Below are 21,612 nucleotides of genomic sequence, written 5' to 3'. Positions count from 1 at the left end.
TCCAGTGGGCAGGGCTATTCAGTGATTGACATTTATCGCTACATACACAAACACTAATAGGACCGCCCACTGGACTCTTACGGAAACACCAGTGATATCCATAAAAAAAAAAAAAGTTATATATCGGTTTCTGGGAAAAGTTTCAGTATAATTCTGGTCAGCATCTGCTCTATACCATGAGCCCCACAGATCAGACACTGTTGTGGAGAGCTATTGATCTAAAAACAATCCATAGTATGATAGGCTTAATTCTTCACCCAAGTTTTTCTTTTCAGAAATCTACCCCTCTTTCCTGTGCCAGTAGATAATTTAGGTGAAAAAAAAAAAAAAGTAGTCATACTAACAAACACAAGGCATAACTTTTTTTGGCTTTTCAAACTAAACCTTTATTGAACCACTTCCATCCACTCCTTCCTTCTGAGCAGTCACGAAGACACAAGTGCATTATGTTGTGCACAGCATGTGGGTGGTGCGCTAGGAACGACTAGCATGTTAGGAGGTGGGGGGGAGGGGAGTGAATCTTAAAACGTGGGGACAATATTGCCAGGCTTAATGTCGCCCCCTCCCACAACGCTTTACAGCCATGGCAGCCACATCTCTCCCAGCGTTTTTTTTTTTAAACTTGCAGCAAAACGCTTATATTATAGTAAAGTCATTTCTTCATTAATTTTATTTTTCCATTTATTTTTAAAGAGAAATTCCAAAAAAAAAAAAAAAAAACATCCAAAACAGAAAATCCTAGCAATCCAAACCCAAAATCATGATGGAAGGAAAAGAAATGAATAAATATCAGGGGGACGGGTAAGAAGGGAGGGGATATAAACCTTGGCTGGACCATATGTTATCTATTTGTACACTGTACTGTCCCACTGAAGTGTAAGTGCCGCATTGGATCCTATAATGCAGTTTTCTGTTCTCTCTAGGATAGGGCTTTTGCAGAGTCTATACACTGGGTATATTACCAGTAGCCCCTGGGGTGTTATTGAACCTCATATATTGCATTTGCCACCTACAACTCATCCATTTAATTTTTTTTTCCTCCCCTTTGCGATTCCTTTGTCCACCACCAGAGGGCGTGAAATAAAAACTGTATTGATAGGGTATTTCCTTTCAGTGGTTTATTTACAGGTAAACACCTCAGTATTTTAAATTGAAGCTGAAAAAAAAAAAAAAGCATTGGAATAGTGGCTATTTCTTAATGAGTGCTCTAGTTTTTCCTCTTTTGCTGGTTCTTTGCATTTTTTTTTCACATATTTATAGAACTCTTAAACCATTTCACCAGCTTCTCTACCCTGCATCTGGAGGTTTGTTTGTTTTTTTTTCTTTTTCTTTTAGAAGAGCCAAAACTCTTCTTCTTTAGGCAGAACTGAAGAAAAGCAAAAAAAAAAAAAAAAAAAAAGAAAAAAATATATTTATATACTATATCATTTCCCCCCTGCTCCTCTCCGTTCTCTACATTCCTCAGAGCAGTGTTTCAAGTCTCAGCATGGCCGGTTCGCCGTTGGAAGGGAACGCGGAGACACGTGGCAGCTTTTAGAAGGCAAGTCCCTCTTTCTCGGTGCCAGCAGGGTGAGCGAGATAGATGCATGGCTTGGTTTTTGCTCTCTTTAATGTCCAACAGTAGAAAAAAAAAACATATGCGACGGGGTAAATCCTAAGCGAGGCCGAACCCCTCGGAGCACTCCTGAATCGCCAAAAGCAGCATGTGACGTAGCTTCTCGTAGCTCTCATACGCCGGAAGGTCCAATTGGTTAAAACTGGGAGAGGGGAAAGTAATAAAAGTAATTATTAAAAGGGGCTTATTCTAATCTACACGCATAGATATGGTAAAAACAAGCACTTTTGCAATTTACTGCTTATTAAAATTCTCAGCCGTTCCTGAGATATTAACACTTTTCGTTTAGTTTACAGCATGTTGCCTTGGAGACCGACCACCACTGTCTTACAGCAATAGTGGTCAAGCATGTGCAGTGCTTACAAGTTATTTTCTATTGAGCTTGTAAGCTGGCCAGGATTCATGCAGCTGGGGTATATTCAGGGTGGTTATATCCTAATCCTGGCCAGCTTCAGCTCAGTGCTTGCAAGTTAGGCAGCAGCGGTGGTCGGTTCCCTAGGCAACGAGCTGTAAAACGTTAATATCTCAAGAACGGCTGCAAATTTTAATAAACAGTAAATTGCAAAGGAGCTCATTTCTATAAGCCCTGTCCAACAATCCATTCATTAAGATGGGAATAACCCCTTACGTATGATATAATGCAGCAGTGAAGCTATAGCAAGAGAAATTAGAGGTGTTTTGTGAGATCACTGTGTATTGCTGGGTTGACTCTTACCATGTGTGGGCTGATGGCAGCCTATCCGTAGACCGGTCATCTCGATGTATTTGGAATTTCTGAATGCCGTTCATTCCCTCCAGAGCTGCAAAGCCCTGCAAGGGAACCTTGGATGTTCCAGTGACAAACTGAAGAAACTTGGCTCTGTCTGCTTGGTCAAAGGAGCGCAACGCTCTCCAGAACCACTGAATCTATGGAAAAACAAAGCAGCAAGGCAAGTGATCAGTACCAAGAGATAGCTGGCAGCCATCCATCTCTCCAGAATTTTCCATAAACCGGAGCGCTGTGCTCGCTCTCCTGGTGGTGACTTATCCAGACATGCCGGATCCTTATCACCTCCGACTGGAGGGGCAGAGTTGGGAGGCCCCATACACATTAGACTATAGGCCGATATTAGTCTATTATGTGTGTGTGTGTGTGGGGGGGGGGGGCAGAATGGAAGATTTGTGCTGCCCCCCTGAGGTGCCGACCAATTGTCCTCACCTGTATGGAGTTAGACTGATACTTGTGATACTCTGTGTTGGATTTCAAGTCATCAATATCGATGGTGGGCAAACCAGAAATGAGTAACTCCAGTTCCTGCTCTGTAAAGATGGAGATGAGACGCTTGGGGATGATTTCATAAAATCCCTCTAGGAAAGCTGCCAACTGCTTTCGAATTGCACCTTAAAAAGATGGGGAGACAGAAAGGATTCTGTTAAATGCACAGAACTTGTGGACATCACAATGTATAAAAGCGGCCAATGCACAGTAATGGCAGCACGTGACACACCGGTCATCTTCATCTGGCACACAAGGTGAACGTATTCTTTCTTGTTGTCTTCGGTAACCAGGATATTTGCACCGTTCGGCTTTAAGTCACGGACTTCACAGACACCAAATTCCTGAACCTAAAATTAACAAAGGAAAATCTCTGGGACTATTCACACAAAAACAATATGTTAAAAATAAACCAAAAAAAAAAAAAAAAACTTTAAAAAGTTCTACAGCCTGCTCAACTTTTTATTAATAAAATATAAAGTCTGCAACCAACCAAAGTTGCATAAAACTTTTTCTATAGAGGAATGGCGTTCTCAAAGATGGCTGGCACACCCTGGAACTGAAACTCAGGTCTAGACTAAGGATATGTTGTGTTTTTTTAAGGAGAGATTTCCCTGTATTGCTTAATCTAATGATCAATGTTCTTCTATGTGAAAGCTCTAAACGCGTCATCCATCCTAATGTATGAAGCCGGCAGCTACCGGGAGGAATAAAGTTCATTTTCCCCTGGTGACTGCGCTTTTGCATTGTAAGACTGTTTACATGAAGATTAATAGAATTTGGGGACATGACTGGTTCCCTTTAAGCTGCAAAAAAGTATGGAAATCAAGACGGGTTCCCTATAAGTAGAGCAAATCAATAGTTGCCACCTTGGTGGCCACCAGAGCTGTAAGGCCAGAGACTACACATCTAAACGAGGTGCTAACATATCTAGTTACTCACCTCAGTGCTGAAAGTTAAATCGTATCCCAGTGTGGAGACATCGTTCTCAAGCAAGTACACTAATCCCTGGTAGAAGTGGTAATCCTCGCTCTCCATGTCAGTGTATCTGCAAGGCAAGCAGACAAAATGGCTTTAGCAGAAAGCAGCGGAAAGATGAAAAGGGGGAAAAAAAAAAAATGTACAGTTTAAGAATAAGAGCTGCATACACAAAATGGTGGGCTATTTTGCAAAGGTGGACGCTACCTTAAACCGCTATTACTCCCATAGTTCTGTACGATGTACAGATGTTGGGTGCTGGCTGAAGTGGCGTACCAAGCGTGACCGCCTACCTGACGGATTTGCCCAAGATGTGCTTGTAGAACGACCGAGTGAAGTAGCACTCCAGGAGCCTGTTGTCGTACACGGCTTTAGCGACTATCCGCCCGACAAACTTGAAGTAGCTGAGGTGGTTGGGGTTGCAGTGAGAGGAAGGGTTGATTGTGTAGGTGACTCGGTCCCCAGGAGACGTGCGGAACAGAGCATACATGGGATTGAACATTTCCCTGGAGATGATCATGTACCACTCTCGGAGAAGCCCACCCGCGTCCTGGCCTTCTTCTCCCTCAAACACTATGTACCTATCGAGAGAGGGGAAATAGTCAGCATTTCTCTACATCACACTCTGCAATGAATTATCCGCTCGTTGTCACTTACAGTCTGTTTTTCATCTCTTCTGGGGATTTCCTGTGCAGTTCTCGGTAGGAGTCTTCGAACACATGGTCTCGTCTCACGTGTACGGCCATATCCTCTTTCCGCAATCCTTCATCTAGTCGCTCCAGCTCCTGACGGAAATATCTAAATTTTGCCAAAGAGAATTCTTTAAAAACTTTTGACTTCAGTAGGATCTGTACATTATAGAACGAATTTAAAGGGGTCGTCCAGTGCTACGAAACTGTAAGATAGGTCATCATTATCGGCCCGGCACACCCCACTGATCACCGGGTACTAGCATCTTTGGGATCATACGTACTTGCGTTTAACATCGAAGTCCAGGACCCTAATGTAGTCAACAAGAACGGCAAAGGGTCCATCAGCCAAGTGAGTAGTAGACTGCCTGAGGATCTGATTTAACACAGTGCGATGCGTCTCTGGGGGAAGGACACAAAAATATATTACATTTGTGTATATTATTTCTTTATATACAAGGAAAACACAACATATTCCATATCTCACATGAGGTATGAAAGCAAACCGCTTCCCCCCCATCATTTTTGCGCAGACTGAATGGATTTCCCATTGACTAAACAAAAAAAAACCCACTTATTAAAGTGTATGTGAAAATAAGAAACTGTATAATCTATCTTACCAGAGAAATCTGCTTCTTTCTCCTCCTGGATGGATCTTTCACTGTCAATTCATAGGTAAAAAAAAATACATGTAAAATCTGCATTCAGTGAAAACAGCTGTTCACATAACAGATAAAGACAACAGTTGGTGCTTATAAAATTCTATGGAAGAGGGAGGAACTAGAGGCCGACAGACATTCTGCTGAAAGTTCTCCATAGAGCTTTATGAGCACCAACTGCCATATCCTGTCTCAGTAATGGGAAAGTCTGTTCTCACTGAATACACATTTTACCAGTGAATTGAGAATTTTGACAATGATAAATCAGTCCAGGAGGAGAAAGGAAGAAGCAGATTTCTCTGATAAGAAACTTTGTAATATATCTTATTTTCATACGCACTTATTGATTTATGAAAAATATTAAAATGACGGTTACTCTTTAAAAATCTCATACTTATTACTGTAAAGGGGTATTCCCATCTCCACGATCGTATCCAAAATGTAACCGGAGTAATAATATTAACAAATGCCTCCAATTAGAAATGTAGTATAGTTCTTCTGAGTCGCTATGTCGCTTACCCCATGTGCAGGGCACTGCAGTAGCTTAGATATCCATGGTTACAACTACTAACAACTGTCACTATATGCGTAGTTGTAACCATGGATACCTAAGCTACTGCAATGCCCTGCACATGGGGTAAGCGACATAAATCAGAACTATACATTTCTATACGACATAGCTTATCAGAAGAACTATACTACATTTCCAAATGGAGTTATTTGTTAATATTATTATTATTATACCTACTACATATTGGGATAGGATCTTGGAGATGGGAATACCCCTTTAACGATAGGCGCTACCAAATCTGTGGGGGTCCAGGTCCTGAGACCACCACCGATCACTCAAAGAGACACGCGTAGAGGGGTGTCCAGGCTCAAGAGAAAGTCTACTAGCATGTACACATCTGCATTTTTAAGGGCGGCTTTTTGAGCATTCATTGTGGCTCTTAGGACCTGAAACTGCAGGATCTATGAGGTTTTAAAAAAAAAAATTAAAATGATAACTACATTCTTACCTGCAAATCGTAGAAACTTCTGAGTGTCAGGAGGCAGGCTGGATGAGATGTGCATAGCTGAGGGCTCCCTTGAAAAGAAGGGATCTAAGGAAGAAGGTGTAGCGGGAGTGAGGGGTGCTGGCGATAATGGGGGAGGCTCATCTTTTATGTGAGCCAGTTGGCTCTCCCGTGTGTCCCGCACAGGAGGTTTGCTCTCTCTTTCTGTTGCATGGACCAAGAAGAACGCCTCTACGGCCGGCTGGAGAACTGCAGAACAGACGAGAAGAAAAGAGGACACTAAATATTGGTAGAAATCTAGAAAAGTCAAGAGTGCGGCCTGAAGCCTGCGGTCCGGGTACCTAGCACTGCATGCTGATCGTGAGACTCCTCCAGCTCCTTTAGACATTCTCCCAGCATGTCCCACAATTCGTCCAGGCTCAGCTGCTCGCTCAGCAGGGGCAGCTCCGGGAGGCGCTCTTCCTCTTTCTTTTCAGTGGCCTGAGATGCTTCAGAGCCTAGAAATAAAGACAAGACCCACGGATTATCCCACGAAGAAACCAGCGCAACCTGTAACCCACGCACAATACTCATCCGGATACCGACCAACGGACTGGGCATCTTGTGTGGCTGGTGAGGGTTGGTCAACATCCATAGGAGATTCCTCCCTCCGAGCAGAGCCTTCCGCCTGAACAGACCAATAAACTTTCGTCAGACCTGTCGCCGGAGCGAGCGAAGGGCAAGAGACGTGGAGGAAGTGTAAGGAGACTAGTAATGACAGGAGGATGATGGAGGGTACACAAAAGCAGCACAAGAGTATGAGATGCCATGCCAACCATGTAGACGCCGCACGCTTTGTCCGCAAAAGCAAGGCGCTTCCGTTAATGAACCATGCACGAAACTGGGATGTAAAGAGGATAGACGGGACCACGAGGCTATGGACACACAGGACGGTGGAAAAGAGGGGGAACACATGTGAATAGAAACCGATTAATAATCCAAAAAAAAAAAAAAAAAAGGAGGGAGGGGAACAAACTAAGGATGAATGTTCTGCCAGCGCCAGTCATCATGCTAACCGTTGCAGTTTGCAGCTGTCTCCGCGCCCTTTGACCCTCACGTACCATTTGTATAATGGCATCAGCCTCAGCCTCCAGCTGCTGCACAGCGGCCTGGATGCTGCTAGCCGAGACCAGACTGGCAGCCCCTGCAAGAAGACGACATCCGTGAGAAAAAACACGGTCCACGACAGGGACTGGATGCACAACAGATGCACGCCTAACTTACATCGCAACGCTCATTGTACAATTTACTCAGCACGCTTGTCTCATGAGCAACGTCTGACACCGCTCCGCTATTTGCTGCAACAAAACGACTTTTCGAACCAAAATTATATAATCGTCCTAAATGTTGGTTCTGCGAGAAATAAATCTCGGCATCCTTCACACGCACACTGTGCTTTCTTCATCACTGCAGAGATTTATAGCTTGTGTGTTTTATAGGGAGTCTGTCGGCACACAGCGACTGTTCAAACCAAGCTCAATGCACCCCTGATGTGGCCAGGTAGTTCAGTGCCTCTATGCCCTCCTCTTTGGATTGACAGCGATGCTTTATAGGCAACAATGAAGGGCTGAGCTAGATGGAAATCAAGAAAGTGCACTGAAAATCTGAGCCATGCCATGAGTATGCTGAGCGCCTGTATTTGGTTTGAGCAGTCATTTTGTTGCTTTGCACGACCGCAACACACAAGTTGCAAAAAGTTCTACCAGATTTGGATTTCTTGCAATCTCTGTATAATGATAAATTGATGGTTTCAATTAAGAGTTGGAAAGATCGACTAGCGGTCAGGTCAGTGCTCAGTGACCGCTGGACAGGAGGCTCACAGGATGTCGGTCAGGTCAGTGCTCAGTGACCACTGGACAGGAGGCTCACGGGATGTCGGTCAGTGCTCAGTGACCGCTGGACAGGAGGGTTCACGGGATGTCGGTCAGGTCAGTGCTCAGTGACCGCTGGACAGGAGGCTCACGGGATGTCGGTCAGTGCTCAGTGACCGCTGGACAGGAGGCTCACGGGATGTCGGTCAGTGCTCAGTGACCGCTGGACAGGAGGCTCACGGGATGTCGGTCAGTGCTCAGTGACCGCTGGACAGGAGGCTCACGGGATGTCGGTCAGTGCTCAGTGACCGCTGGACAGGAGGCTCACGGGATGTCGGTCAGTGCTCAGTGACCGCTGGACAGGAGGCTCACGGGATGTCGGTCAGTGCTCAGTGACCGCTGGACAGGAGGCTCACGGGATGTCGGTCAGTGCTCAGTGACCGCTGGACAGGAGGCTCACGGGATGTCGGTCAGTGCTCAGTGACCGCTGGACAGGAGGCTCACGGGATGTCAGTCAGGTCAGTGCTCAGTGACCGCTGGACAGGAGGCTCATGGCATGTCAGTCAGGTCAGTGCTCGGTGACCGCTGGACAGGAGGCTCATGGCATGTCGGTCAGGTCAGTGCTCAGAGACCGCTGGACAGGAGGCTCGCAAATATCTTACCTTCTGGGATCCCTGGTTCGGCTTTTAATTACCCAAAAGCCGTGCCAAGGATCCCGGAAGGTAAAAAATTCACAAGCAAATCTGCAATGTGTGCACAGGACCTAAAAAGGAAAAACGTGCCCACCTAGTCTGCTGGTTTGCTTGGCCTTTTTGTTGGCTCTTCTGGTGTCATCTCTGAGCTGTATGATAACCTGTAGTACTCGCAGGAAGAATTTTTGCGTGGAGGTCTTGGACGTCAGCATGGACATTGACGGTAGCTGGAGTTCCCTACCCCCGAGGGGTCTCTTCTGTGAAGCTACGATGATCACGTTCTCTGCAATGTCAAACCTGGATCGCAGAGATGGAGTGGGGAGAGACCTGACACTTTAGATTGAATTATGCCCAAAATGAGGAATAAGTAGTTTGTGGCCCTAAAATAATCACAGACGTGACACTTACCTGCTCTGCATCTTGCCCTTTGCCTTGGTGTTATGTGGCTGCTCCTCCGGCATGCCGTCCGGAGAAAGGGCCTCGCACTGAATGCGCCTCTGCTGATCCAGATTATACTCTCGCAGTTCTGCTAACAGCGTACCTAGGGAAGAATATGTAAGCAAAATTAATGACCACACAGGACTAGAACCAAACCCACGGGGGTCCTACAGACAATACTCCTTACCGATCTGCTTGCACAGAGTATATCCTAAATGGTGGGCCCCACTGAGCAGCAGCTTTAATACAGTGTCTCGGGTCCCAGGGTCTCCTCTGGAAAGCTGAAGCAACACATTAGCGGCATCCTCCAATCCTTCTTCTGAGCACGAATGAGATGTTAACACCTGGAGAGAAAGAAAGACACGTAGTACTGGGGAAGTCATGTAATTCCATAGAAAAGACAATTGTCAGATTGTGCTGTTGTATTTAGATTTTTGCCAATTTCCTAAAATCACAGTGGAGAAAAAAAAAAAAAAAAAAAAAATATTCTATCAATATCTCTCTCTCTATACATATATTATACACACACGTATATACATACACACACACAAATACAAAAATAAAACTAGTAAAAGTTTGTCTTTTTATTTTATTATAAAAACAAGAAAATTATTTATTGTTACTATTTAGTATTTTTTAGAATATCAAATAGAAAAATAATATAGTTCTTTTTAAGCTTCATTTTTAATAAAAAAATAAAACTAGTAATAAAACATTTTTTAGTATTCATATTTGTTATATTAAAAAAAAAAAAAAAAAAACAACAAACAAACTAGTAACCATAAGAATAAATAGTGTTATCATTATTAACAAAAAAAAATAGTAAATATATATTTTGGCGATGAGCTAAAATGAAAAAGATCTCCCGTTTAGGTGAACATATCTGTCCTTAGGGTCAAAGTTAAAAAGGCAGCACAATAAGAATAAATTAAATGCTCGCTAGTCTAACACGGACACATTTACCTCCACAGAAAGCTGCAGCTGTTTCTCCGTGAGTCCGGAAATGGCCATTTTATCCAATGCATTGGACTCGCTGGACTTTGTTGTAGACTTCATACTTTTTACGACAGCTTTAAAAGTAAAAAAAAATAAAAAATTGTATTGTGATTTCCTATGATTAGTACAGCTTTAGATGACAGAAGTGCTTCGCCAGGGTGAATGTGTCTAGGCACTTAGTACCGATTTTGCAGGATCATAGTTCTGATCCCCTAAACTTAGGGAAGAGTCAGTCGGCTAGTATAACTCGGCCAGGGATGACATCGCAACACTCGGACTGACCAGCGGCTCTCCCGACAGTAGCGTGACAGCATGTATTTTTATGCAGCTGTCACGCTTAGGTGGGGAGAGCCGCCGGCCAGTCCAAGCATTGCGATCCCCATCCATGACATACAGAAGTTTGACTCTTTCCTTAGAACAGACCATTTATATCAGATCCCAGAGGGTACGACTCTGGCCCTTGAAATAGCTGGAGAGGGTGCAGAGCGGTGCCTTGTTTGCTGCAATGTCGAGTACACTGGTCCATCCCGCACCAATAGTAAGACAACAGAGGAGAACGGTGAAAGAAATCAGACAGGGTCCCAATTTGAATTGAGCCGTTGCATTAAATACTTACTGGACACAACACTTGTGTTGGAAACTGTTGGCACAGTTACAGCGGGTACAGGAAGAGGTACTGGTACTGTCGCAGGCGTTGGGGCAGGGGCTGGTGCAATTGCATTAGTGGCATTAGCCAAACTGTCTGGTAATTTGTTATCGGGCAAGGCGATGGATATAAGGGAGAGGAGTCGGAGCAATTTTTCAGTGAGCAGCGAACTCCGTCGAATGACCGGATGAGATAACATATTCATGAGCTGTCCCAAAGGAGAGGCCTCCAGGCTGCACTGCAAGCTTTCCGCTTCTCCCCCGGAGCTCACCGGCACAGACTTTATAGACGTCTTCCCCTTACGGCTCACATTCATATTGTCTAACTTAACTAACAAGTCCCAGAAGTCTGTGGAGATGTTGCTTGCCCCGCTGTTACCAGACTGAGAGGGACAGGGGCTACAAGTCAATTTTATGCTCCTCTCTTTATTTTCACTGTTTTCTACATTGCACTCTTTGGTCCGCTGCTGTGTGAAATGGCTCGGGAACACCTGAGGAGGGAAAAAAACACTGTAAGAGGATCAAAAATTATAAAATTCCTGAACGCCAAATGATACCAACATACCACATGTACGATCAGGCCTGAAAAACCAAGGTCTCTTCCTATGATAACATTACAAATTAATCCCTCCTCCCAGAGTCGCTCCTTGCATGTACATGGGAAGAGACCCATGTCAATCACATGTAGCGACGCTGGGAAGAGGCGGCCAGGGGCAGAGCAGGACTAGTCTGCTCTGTGGCCGGGTCTGCAAGCTCTAAAACACCAGAATGGTTCAGAGAATAACATAATTGTGCAGCCAGGCTGCAATTCATGCACCCCGTAGGTTTGGACAGCAGGGATTGTCCGACAGGTTCCCTTAAAGACTCATTAACTGGTCCCTTTAGTTTCAGGAAACTTTGCAAAAAACAATACTATAGGTGAATATTGTAATATATAAAATAGATCTGCTCCTTTCTCCACTCATGAACCATTTCTTCCCCTCCCCCTGCAATCACCATCCACATGGTAAAACAGCTCAAATCCATCTTGGTCAAAGTAAGACAGACGGCCAGCCCACTGAGGTGACAGGTTACAGCTCCTAATATACTCTATGGTGAAAGAAGAGGAAGAAGGAGGGAGTAGCACCATGCACAGCAAGATGCAAGCAGAGCTGGATTCACAGCCACACTGCTCAGTACTACTGTACATCTTCTATGTTTCTGCTTCTCATATCTCTATTTGCTATGTAGCTGTGTATAGGTGACATCTGAGCAGCTAGTCTCTGCCCACAAGCTCAGAGACAACTGAAAATTACTTTGGGTCATGCCTTCTAGTAGCAACAGTCTATACCCCATGGTTTACAGTGTCCCCAAATTACCAAAAATGGACTTTGAAAACCATAGGTCACGCCATGTTATCCAAGTTTCGACATTCATTTGAAGCATAATACTTGTTGTTACCCTGGCTTTAGAAAAAAACAACATTTCTTCCATAGCATAATACTTACACCATGTGGAGAGAAAAAAAAATACACTTTATCATCATCATCTCTCCCCTTGCGATACAGAACAGACGCTCCAGCGATGCCTGGACTAAGTTTACGGGCAGCAGAGCACATAATCTTCTGTGGTTCAGCAGTATCAGGCGGTATTACTGGCATTGCAGCTCAATGACATGAGCCCTGATGCCAATGGTCTGGAGTGTGACCGCTGCAGCAGTCACGTACCGGCCGCTTTTGAGCAAAGACCAAGAAGACCTACTAGAGCTTTTGCACTGCATCGCCAGGGCATAAAAAAATACTTGCACCAAAAAGATAAACGATATGACAGTTTTCTTCTTCACACCAAGCACGTAAAGATATTTTGCTTAATTGCAGTGATTTCTCCATGGGAATCTGGAAAGAAATCTAATTCCCAGAGGTGGTGCGAATTGATTCGTAGGACCACGGCCCGTGGCTTGTGACCAGTGGATGGGAGCCGTGAGAACGGCCTCTTACCTGGCGGCATCAGCGGTCCTTTTGAGTATCCAGTTCGACGTCACAACACAACAATGACATCAAAAAGTAGACCATGAGAGCCATCCGGTAACAGACGGTTCTCAGGGCTCCCGTCCAGTGACCACAGATTACTAATGTGGCCGATGGACTGGTTAATGCAAATTGATTCACATCAGTTAAGTGCACCCCGATCTTCCAGTATTAAAACGTACCTTGGCTAACTGAATAAGAGTGTCCAACACATGCCTGCACACCACAGGGGCAGCTTGTGGGTGAATGTGAACAGTAGAGCCGCAGGCTGCATGCTTTTCCGTGTGCTTGCGTCCTAATGATCTCTGGATTTGGAATATGTTTGTTCGACAGCCAAGAGCGGCGTCCATTGAAACGGAGAGCCATGACAACTGGTTGGAGTTCTTGGATTCCATTTTGTGCAGCAACTCCAAGGGGCGACCGTCGTGGCTGGAAGAACAAGCCTTGGCCGACCCCCTCTTATCACTTCCCCCGAGAGAAGTCTTAGGACTCTCAATACAGAGTTCGCTCTCGCTGCTTCGCTGCAAGATGGACAAAAGGCTTTTGATGACCCAATTTCGGGTCTGCGCGTGGTAGCAAAGGTTTCGCAAGACCCTGTGCAGGCGGCTGGTGTTTAGTTTCGGCTCATCGACAAAGAGCAGCACAAGCAAACAGGAGAGGGCTTCGTGATCCAACAACAATCGTCCTCGAAGGCGTAGTAAGCTGTCCACATTGCTCCCGGCAGGCCTGGCAAAATACAAGAAATTACACATAGGTTTTACCATTTTTTGTTTTGCATCCAAAGCCTTTGAAGTGCTTTGTTCAGTCCAAAAATAGTATAAATATCATTACTCATATATTTAGAACTTCTATAATTATTTTGCTCTAGATCTAGATTGCAGCCTGTCTTGTTCCCCATACCTTGTGTGCGTGCTGCTGCTTCCCATCTGGAAAGTGCTCCCACGCTGCACTGCCAAGCGGGTGTATTGGACGCCCCTGTTTCCACTTAGGCGACTTGTAAATGCTAAAATAAAAAGTAAAAAATTTATTAAACTCTTATAAATCCAACAAGTTTCCTTTAAGAGATTTTAAAATAAAAACTAGAAATGAGGTTAAAAGGGATATATCTCCATCTAATGCATTCCTAGACAAGATATGACATAACTGATGATTGACAGATCAAAAAGAAAGCAAGTCTTCCAGAATCGAAAGCCAAGGTAATAAAACACACAGGTGGTTGTGCATTGCTGTCTTTCAGTCTGGCCACTTCTATCCTCTCAATGGCTTCCAAGGATAAGCCACAAATAACTAGAGGGAAAAATCGACTTTAAAAGTAAGTGTAGCAGCACAAAATGACTGTTCAAACCAAGAACAAGCAGTCAGGAGCACCCTTGGTGTGACCAAACCATTCAGTGCACCTACTAGTTTTCCATATATCTCTGCCTCCTGTAAAGTCAGAGCTGTCAATCAAGTAAGATGGGGCAGACAGAAATGGAAAACAGGTAGGTGGAAATGGAAAACAGGTGTTAAGGTGCACTGAGCTGTTTGTTCTAACCAAGCATAGGTGCATCCAAGGTGTGACCAGTCAGTCATTTTGTGCTGATGGACTCCCTTTAAGAGAAGCGTTGTTGGAACAGTTCTCTAGTCGTCAGTTATTGAAAAAGAGCATTGCTATAGGCCAGCTAACCTGGGCTCCTGAGGATGGCGGAGAGCGCTGATGTGCTGCTGTGTCCAAAGAGTCTTTCATGCATGAGCTGCCTCTGTCGTGCCTCCTGTTCCCTCCGCAGCGCCTGCGCCTCAGCAGCTATGTCTGGGGGCATCACTGCCAGAACGCTGTCTTCCATGTCTTCCAGAACGCTACGGCGCAGATCGGATGGCAGAGTTTGGATGAAAGTCACTGGATCCATTGGAGTGTCCGATGTGGTATTCTGCGCCAGCTCTCTCCTCTGCTGTTCTGCCCTCTGCTGAGCCAAGACCTTTTAAACGAGAAATTAATCAAAGTTAGAAAACAAAAAAAAGATGAGTATCAGAGTAAAGAAAATTTTACATATGCAAACCTCCTCCTGTATAGCAGGTGGTAAAGCTGCAAGGAACTCTGGGCTGACTTCAGTAACACCAGCACTACCTACAACCGGCGGAGGGATAACCGGGGCGGCGGTGGGGGGAGCACGAGCCGGTGGTCTGATGCCGAGCTGGTTCTGTAGCACTTCTCTGCGAATATCTTCTGGAAGGGCGGCAAGAAAGGATGGATCCACGCCTTCAGGTAGGTTTATACCTATAAAGACAACCAAAGGTTAGAGTTTTATATGTAAATTAAAGGGAAGGGAAATTAAAGAAATTGCCTCAATCTCTCACCTGCTAATGGATCTTCCTCTTCACTGCTGGTGGACGGCAAAGCTTCTTCCAGAATACCACTGGAATCTGTGGCCAACAAGGCTACGCTGGGGTCTCTGGTGGAGGGCATGTCAGCAGAAGGTGTTGTCGGGGAACTGAAAGGCACATGCAAGATATGTGCAGGGTTAATAGTGAATATTTCATGGGTCTACATACATATTTAGAGCCAAGAAAAATATTGTAAAGTCGCCTTATAACCCCCGTCTTGGCTTTAAATATTTAAGTCCTTAAAGTTTCCATCGTACCTGTCATCGCTGAGCTGAGACACCACTTGACCCTCATTTCCAGTTGGAGACTCCACAGGCTGCTGGCCGACTGCAATACTCGTGGCAACCACTAGAGGCTGATCAGGATTTACAACTCCTGATGACTCCCCAACACCTTCCTCCAGTGGTCCGGAAGCGAGGCTACTGGTGTCCATAGGGGACCCCTCCAGCTGACTACTAACCGCAGTAAGGGCATCAGAGTCTTCTGCTCGCTCAGGGGAAAGAGAAGCTATGGAAACGATCAAGAAGAGAATTGACTTCATGTCTACTAATACTTCTCACTATAAAATAGTGACAAACTAAATCAGACATGTACTAACTGATGGTTGGTGCTGGCGATAGCTCCATTTGAGTAGCATCTCCTTCCACACTGGGTCTCCCGGGTCCAGACTCATCTTGGTCAGCTGGCAGGAGTAATTGGCCCGTGTCCTCTGTCCCGGGATCTGTGAGCAGGCTTTGTGGCAGGTCAGCCAGGACAGCCTCGGGAGGATGAGCACGCAACGTGGGATCCAGAGGAACAAGCTCAGGACTTGTTGGGGTGCCTTCAGCAGAAGATGGGGCAGTAGGGAAGTTCTCGGGACGACCACTACCGTCTTGATCTTTAGTAGCAATAAGAACGCAAGGAAATAAATCATTAAATGTAAAAAGTTTGGACATTTACGAAGCCATTTAGGTTGTAATTCTCAGTGTCAACCTACTGGTGGCAGCAGTGTACACATTTGGTTTCCCTACTGACCACTTGTCCCAACGACAAACCCCTTTAAAACCCGACGAAGAATTAAACTTCATGGAAGGGATTTTATCTTAGACACAAAAGAAACAAGCCACACCACTAGGAAGGCAGTAGGCTGTATAGTTATCTCCAAAATAGGGGCAAAAATCACTGCCCCTTACAACAATACAACTTACTACCTCACCATGAAGAGGGCAGAGTGCTTACAAATAACCCACTCGACTCGATGCACTGAAAAAAAAAATACAAAATGCAAAGAAAAAAAGTTGTAATATCAGTAAAAGAAAAAAAAACAAAAAAGTCATCACAATTATGGATACACACTCCGGATCTGCCGCCATCGGACACCGCAGGAAAGACAGTAAACTGTATAGTTATCTCCCAGATCGGGTGTGACCCCAAAACTATACAATCTACTACCTCACCCTGAAGCACCTAGTAATCCGTTGCCACTTTGTGCCTGTAAAAAGGAAAAACATAAGAGGAATAATTAGAAGAAATACCTGCAAGGCTCAGCTCAAAAGAGGCGTTCCTCTTGGAGTTTGCAGCCTGAAGGGGGAAAAAAAAAACAAAACACAAAACAAAAACATTTAGGAAGGTCATCACAAACCCCCACGTCAGTCTAAGGTGGTTGTGTTTTATTTTTTAACGATGAACCCAGCCCAGCACATTAAAAAAAAAAAAAGACCTGAGGGTTTTGATCCTTTGATTCCTTCTCTTCCTTGGCCTTCTCAGCCGTCTTGGCCTCCTCTTCTGCCAGCTGTTTTCGCCTCTTCTCTCGCCGCTCTTCTAGCTCCTCATCCCGCAAAGCTTCGAGGTGGTTAATGATGGGAACTTTGACCACTTGGAGAAAACAAAGTCATATTAAAAAAAAACAACAAAGTTTAAGCAAAATAAATAAGTTAACCCAGGCAATCTCTACAGATTTCCACTACTTTTTCGGTCGCTTCATTGGGGGACACCAGAAACCAAGGTTTCCAGTGTCCCCTAATAAAGGCTACAAGAAAGGGATTTTGCAGCAAGTTCCAAAAATCCTCGCTTTCTTTAAGTGCAGAACCCTCTCTGCCTTGACATCATCTGGCAGGGGAGAGTTGGGAGACCCCCATACACATTAGACTGGTGGCTGATTCTGCAGATATTGGTAGTTTTTAGTGATGAGCGAGTATGTTCTGTTAACCCTTTCGCGGAGTATACTCGGGCGAGCACCGAGTATTTACAGCTACTCGGTGATATGGTTGAATCGCTCCCGTGTGCATGATTTGCAACTTTTTGACAGCTTTGATACATGTGAGGAATGTCTGCTTCTTAAACATTCCTCACATGTATTAAAGCTGTCAAACCGTTGCAAATCATGCACACGGGAGCGATTCAAACATATCACCGAGTACGCTATAAATACTCAGTGCTCGACCGAGTATACTCCGCGAAAGGGTTAACAAAACATACTCGCTCATCACTAGTAGTTTTGGCTGACTTTGTGGTGTATGGGGACCCTAGACAGAGTGAAGAGCAGCTACAAAAGGAGTGTGCAGGCCTGTCCGCGCATTACAAAGATATCCCATTGATCGGCTTTTTTCTCATAGGGTGGATCTGCAGAGAACTGTACACTCTTGCTGCCAGAATCCTTCATAGATTACAGCCAAATACTGTTGGCTGCCATGAGGGGGACCCTCTGATCAGCCTCATTAATGAGAACACGATGCTTTATTTTTTGTAACCTTCCATATAAGCAGGGCTGTGGAGTCGGAGCCCATTTTGGTGGAGGCGGGAGTTGGAGTCTGTATAAAATGGAACGACTCCTAAAATATATTATAAATTGGGTACAGTAGTTCAATGCAGTTTGTGGGGGAATATTTTTTCATAAGAATTTGGGAAAGTTATGAAATGTCCTATAAATGTCTGTCCTATTCCTGATCTAAGGGTCTAGACTTTTAGCTGAGAAAAATGTGTCCTATTGTAAATTTATCATTTAAACATGAGCCGTGTATGAGGGAGTCGGAGTCGTGGAGTCTGTGTCATGGAAATTGAGGAGTCGGAGTGGAAGGTTTGGCTTACAGACTCCACAGCCCTGCATATAAATCCACCAGGGTAACACCGGCTCTCACCTGATACACAGTCATGCATACTCTCAGCGTCTAACACCTTGCATTCTTCCGTCCATCGAGTCAATGCAGTAGGAATACTGGATAGAGTGCCTTCAGGAGAAAAAGAAAACGAATAATGTGAACTGAGCAACTATATGAGGACAGAAAAAAAAAGTAAAGTTACCAAATGCATATTTCCAAACTCACTTACCGGCCTGACTAGTAGCGGTGCTCTGATCATGGAAAAAGTCATCCAGCAGCTCATCATCAGAGCGAGCGATAATGTGGACGTCGTCGTTACCGACAAGGAGACGAGCGCGGCCGCGGCTTTGAAGGGGAAGGCTGCTGCTTAGTTGCAAGATGTCTGCGGCGGCTGAAGGGCCGAGCAACCTGACAGATCAAACAGTATGAATATACTAGAAGCCATAATAACATGAAAACCACCATATAATCCCCCGGTTTGGCTCACCTCTGCAGTATTAAAGGTGGGTTTGGTTGCCTGTTCCCAGGATAGTGAACGTGAATGGTGTGGCCAGCGTTCGCAGTGATCTGCCGCAGAGTACGCTGGCTTCTGCCGATGCCCTGCGCCAGGCGGGTTGTGGACGTACCGCTGCCCAAAGTGAGAGATCCGTGGTCCGCGTGGCGCACCATTAAAGGATGAGTGGCAGGGATGTTACCAGGCGAAGGAGGAATGTCAGCTGTAAAAAGAAGAGATGGTTAAAGCTACTTACTAAGCGTACCTGATGGAAAAACTTACGAAAAAAACTAATTTAGAAACACAAAAAGGGCAATATAGAAATCTTACTGGCATTGGAGAACATGTTATCAAACTCTATAATCAGATCGTCCTCTCGGTCAAATCTCTCAAAGCGCACAAGGGGAGATGCATTCATGTCAGGGTAATCCTCATCCAGCTCCATCTCCGAACAATCATCATCATCGTCTTCATCCCCCTCCTCACCCTCTTCATCATCCTAAGAAAAGAAAAAAATGATATATGACTTGCACAGCATTGCTTTTCCAACGTTATAGCATCAAGGCAATAGGTAAAAGTTTATAAAATAAGTAAGTGATACTGTCCTCAAAGTGTCACACAACATACCTGATCATCTTCATCTTCCTCCTCCTCTTCCTCCTCCTCTTGACTGTCATCTTCGTCGTCATTGCTGCCACTGCTGTCCTCCTCCTGTGTGTGTTCTTCTTCATCCTCCGGGTCTAGGATGTTCATAGAATCTACCATAGGAAATGGGGAAAGTGATAACACCACATGTAAGAACATATTCCAAACACCATTGCTAGCAAAACAAGCTGAAAAACATGAAGTTTGTGCCGGGTCTCATACCTTCCCTATTGGCCTGAAGTGTAGAGGCTTGGCTCAAGTTTGTAGGAGCCTCGTCCATTAGTACGTCCTCCTGCGATTCATCTTCTCCCACACGACTTCCTATAACAGCAGAAAAGACATGCAGTCAGTACGTAGGTTCAGAAAAGACAAATACAATCTTCTACAAAGTCTGTGGCAGAATTAGATTTGTGTACCTAGGACAACCCCTTCCGCGAGTTGTGGACCCTCCTGAATTAATGAGAACTGCAAAGCCATCACCGCCCCCCCCAGATGATCCAACTCACAAGAACACTACAGATACAGCCCATACTGCCCATAAAAAGGACTTGCTGCTAGAATTCGTAGTAACAGGGAATCTGTCAGCAGGTTTTGCCATGTAATCTGAGAGAAGTATGAAGTAGGGGCTGAGATCCTGATTCTAGCAACGTCACTTACTAAAAGCTCCTATACACAGTAGGAGAAAGTCGGACAAACCAGCTGATTTCAGCCAGGCCTACCATCCGATGTTTATGGGGGCTCTTGACTGAGGTTAGCTGAAAATGTAATCTCTAATTCTTTTTTTTTCAGGGTAGATGGGGGGTGTAAGGAAGTGGCTTTCTTCTCTTCCCCAGATGAAAACATATGTATGCTCAGCCAACCTGAACGCTCAGGGTTATGGAGGTGTAGAGCGCTGTAGCAATCTCATGTGTACAGTCAGCTTAAATAATTCATATGGCAAATAATCCCCCATAAAAAAAGGTACCTGCAGCCCCGTCCCGCTCCAGCAGCTCATCTATTAGATCTTCTAACTCCGTCTCCACCTAAAAAAAAAAAAAAAAAAAGATTAAAAGAAAATAGTTACATAAATAGAAATATACCGAATCATAAAAGAGGATGATGCAAATGGCCGACTATTCTCACCTGCATCTCCTGGGTGCTTAGGACTTCAGGCTGCCCTGCAATTACTACCGTGTCTGTCTCAGCCTCCCCGTCCATAATATCTCCATCTGCCACTTCAGCCTGAGAAACATCGGCATCTTCCTCCTGAGCTTCAACGCCTGTTTCCCCTGAATGACCCACAGGTATAACTTTTGGAATTATGGTTAAAAAAAAAAAAAAAGTGTATTGTGAAGTCTTTAGCACATTACCTGTGTCTGGTTGGTTGCTGTTCGGGTCTCTGGGGGCTCCATGGGTGTCCTGTTCAGACTTATTTTTTCCAGAAGCGCCTTTGCCTCCAAACAGACCGCTTGGCTGGTTCACTATCCGTGACAACGTCTCCAGAGGCTTTAGTGCCGCGTTCACCGTGTTTGCCATATTTGGACTAGAGAAATTAAGACAAGAGTCCGTTATAAGAGAAAACACACAAGATGACAAGCCCTATGATCAGTTCTAGACTCTACGGATGGTAGAAGATACCTTGATAAGTCTAGGCTATGAGGCACCCTTGCTAGATCGCTAACGAGACCTTTCTTCAGGAAGAGCCGGATGATGTTGTTCATGCCGTTGTGCTGCGTTTTTGTAGTGGCGCTGCTGTAGAAGCTGGACGTGGATGGGCAGGACTCCATTATGGTGCTGATAATGCACATCACAGCCTGCAATCTGCAAGAAAGCAAATGTGTGTGATATATTCTGCGAGTGTTTGACCCCTGGCAAGAAGCAGACAGACCTTCCAATGCAGAAGTGGGAGTTGCTGGATAACCCCCTTCAACATGACATTTTTTTTTTTTTATGTCCCCTTCCTTACCTAGCATGCTTCTCTGTACTCTCAGCCATTGCTAGTGCTCGACCAAGTGCCGCTTTCACTTCATTCACCAGTGCTACCTGTGCGTCGGTACCGCTGCCAGCTGCAGCCAGGCTGGCGAGGAACAGGCGTGCTAAGGCTGGGGTGTCTTTGTCCTCGGCACTCTGAGTGTGGGGCAGGAGATGATCCAAGACAAAAGCCAAGACACTGCAATCCTGTCAAGATTAAAAGAATTACTAAATGCCCCCTAAACTG

The 21,612-nt window shown here is 45.0% G+C and overlaps 1 protein-coding gene across 8 annotated transcripts in view; it reads right to left on the bottom strand.

The window, feature by feature from the left end:
• Window positions 1-841: 841 nt before the first annotated feature.
• Window positions 842-21,612, bottom strand: part of HUWE1 (HECT, UBA and WWE domain containing E3 ubiquitin protein ligase 1) — a 72,963-nt gene continuing 52,192 nt past the window's right edge. For 4 of the 8 annotated variants that reach the window (XM_073639879.1, XM_073639880.1, XM_073639884.1 and 1 more), the window contains 37 exons: window positions 21,361-21,572; window positions 21,033-21,215; window positions 20,765-20,937; window positions 20,538-20,683; window positions 20,380-20,437; window positions 19,638-19,736; window positions 19,398-19,528; window positions 19,101-19,269; window positions 18,765-18,993; window positions 18,507-18,685; window positions 18,317-18,406; window positions 16,900-17,054; window positions 16,715-16,760; window positions 15,799-16,077; window positions 15,458-15,707; window positions 15,174-15,307; window positions 14,876-15,093; window positions 14,506-14,794; window positions 13,740-13,842; window positions 13,022-13,565; window positions 10,805-11,324; window positions 10,156-10,262; window positions 9,380-9,536; window positions 9,163-9,295; window positions 8,849-9,081; window positions 7,268-7,395; window positions 6,798-6,879; window positions 6,554-6,709; window positions 6,216-6,461; window positions 4,822-4,939; window positions 4,506-4,646; window positions 4,142-4,429; window positions 3,813-3,918; window positions 3,103-3,220; window positions 2,814-2,995; window positions 2,331-2,521; window positions 842-1,757 (listed from right to left, as the gene is read on the bottom strand). In XM_073639879.1, the coding sequence (XP_073495980.1) occupies window positions 1,655-1,757; window positions 2,331-2,521; window positions 2,814-2,995; window positions 3,103-3,220; window positions 3,813-3,918; window positions 4,142-4,429; window positions 4,506-4,646; window positions 4,822-4,939; window positions 6,216-6,461; window positions 6,554-6,709; window positions 6,798-6,879; window positions 7,268-7,395; window positions 8,849-9,081; window positions 9,163-9,295; window positions 9,380-9,536; window positions 10,156-10,262; window positions 10,805-11,324; window positions 13,022-13,565; window positions 13,740-13,842; window positions 14,506-14,794; window positions 14,876-15,093; window positions 15,174-15,307; window positions 15,458-15,707; window positions 15,799-16,077; window positions 16,715-16,760; window positions 16,900-17,054; window positions 18,317-18,406; window positions 18,507-18,685; window positions 18,765-18,993; window positions 19,101-19,269; window positions 19,398-19,528; window positions 19,638-19,736; window positions 20,380-20,437; window positions 20,538-20,683; window positions 20,765-20,937; window positions 21,033-21,215; window positions 21,361-21,572 (6,696 nt within the window). In that variant the 3' untranslated portion in view covers window positions 842-1,654. The remainder of the gene's footprint in view (window positions 1,758-2,330; window positions 2,522-2,813; window positions 2,996-3,102; window positions 3,221-3,812; window positions 3,919-4,141; window positions 4,430-4,505; window positions 4,647-4,821; window positions 4,940-6,215; window positions 6,462-6,553; window positions 6,710-6,797; window positions 6,880-7,267; window positions 7,396-8,848; window positions 9,082-9,162; window positions 9,296-9,379; window positions 9,537-10,155; window positions 10,263-10,804; window positions 11,325-13,021; window positions 13,566-13,739; window positions 13,843-14,505; window positions 14,795-14,875; window positions 15,094-15,173; window positions 15,308-15,457; window positions 15,708-15,798; window positions 16,078-16,714; window positions 16,761-16,899; window positions 17,055-18,316; window positions 18,407-18,506; window positions 18,686-18,764; window positions 18,994-19,100; window positions 19,270-19,397; window positions 19,529-19,637; window positions 19,737-20,379; window positions 20,438-20,537; window positions 20,684-20,764; window positions 20,938-21,032; window positions 21,216-21,360; window positions 21,573-21,612) is intronic. The other 4 variants (XM_073639882.1, XM_073639885.1, XM_073639886.1 and 1 more) reach the window with 2 other exon arrangements.

The sequence above is a fragment of the Phyllobates terribilis genome, unplaced genomic scaffold, assembly GCF_046119375.1.
Source record: "Phyllobates terribilis strain yellow unplaced genomic scaffold, ASM4611937v1 Scaffold_7__3_contigs__length_470593459, whole genome shotgun sequence".
Lineage (NCBI taxonomy): Eukaryota > Metazoa > Chordata > Amphibia > Anura > Dendrobatidae > Phyllobates > Phyllobates terribilis.
Note: the sequence above shows the minus strand (reverse complement) of the source record. Positions and strands in the feature narration are given on the sequence as shown.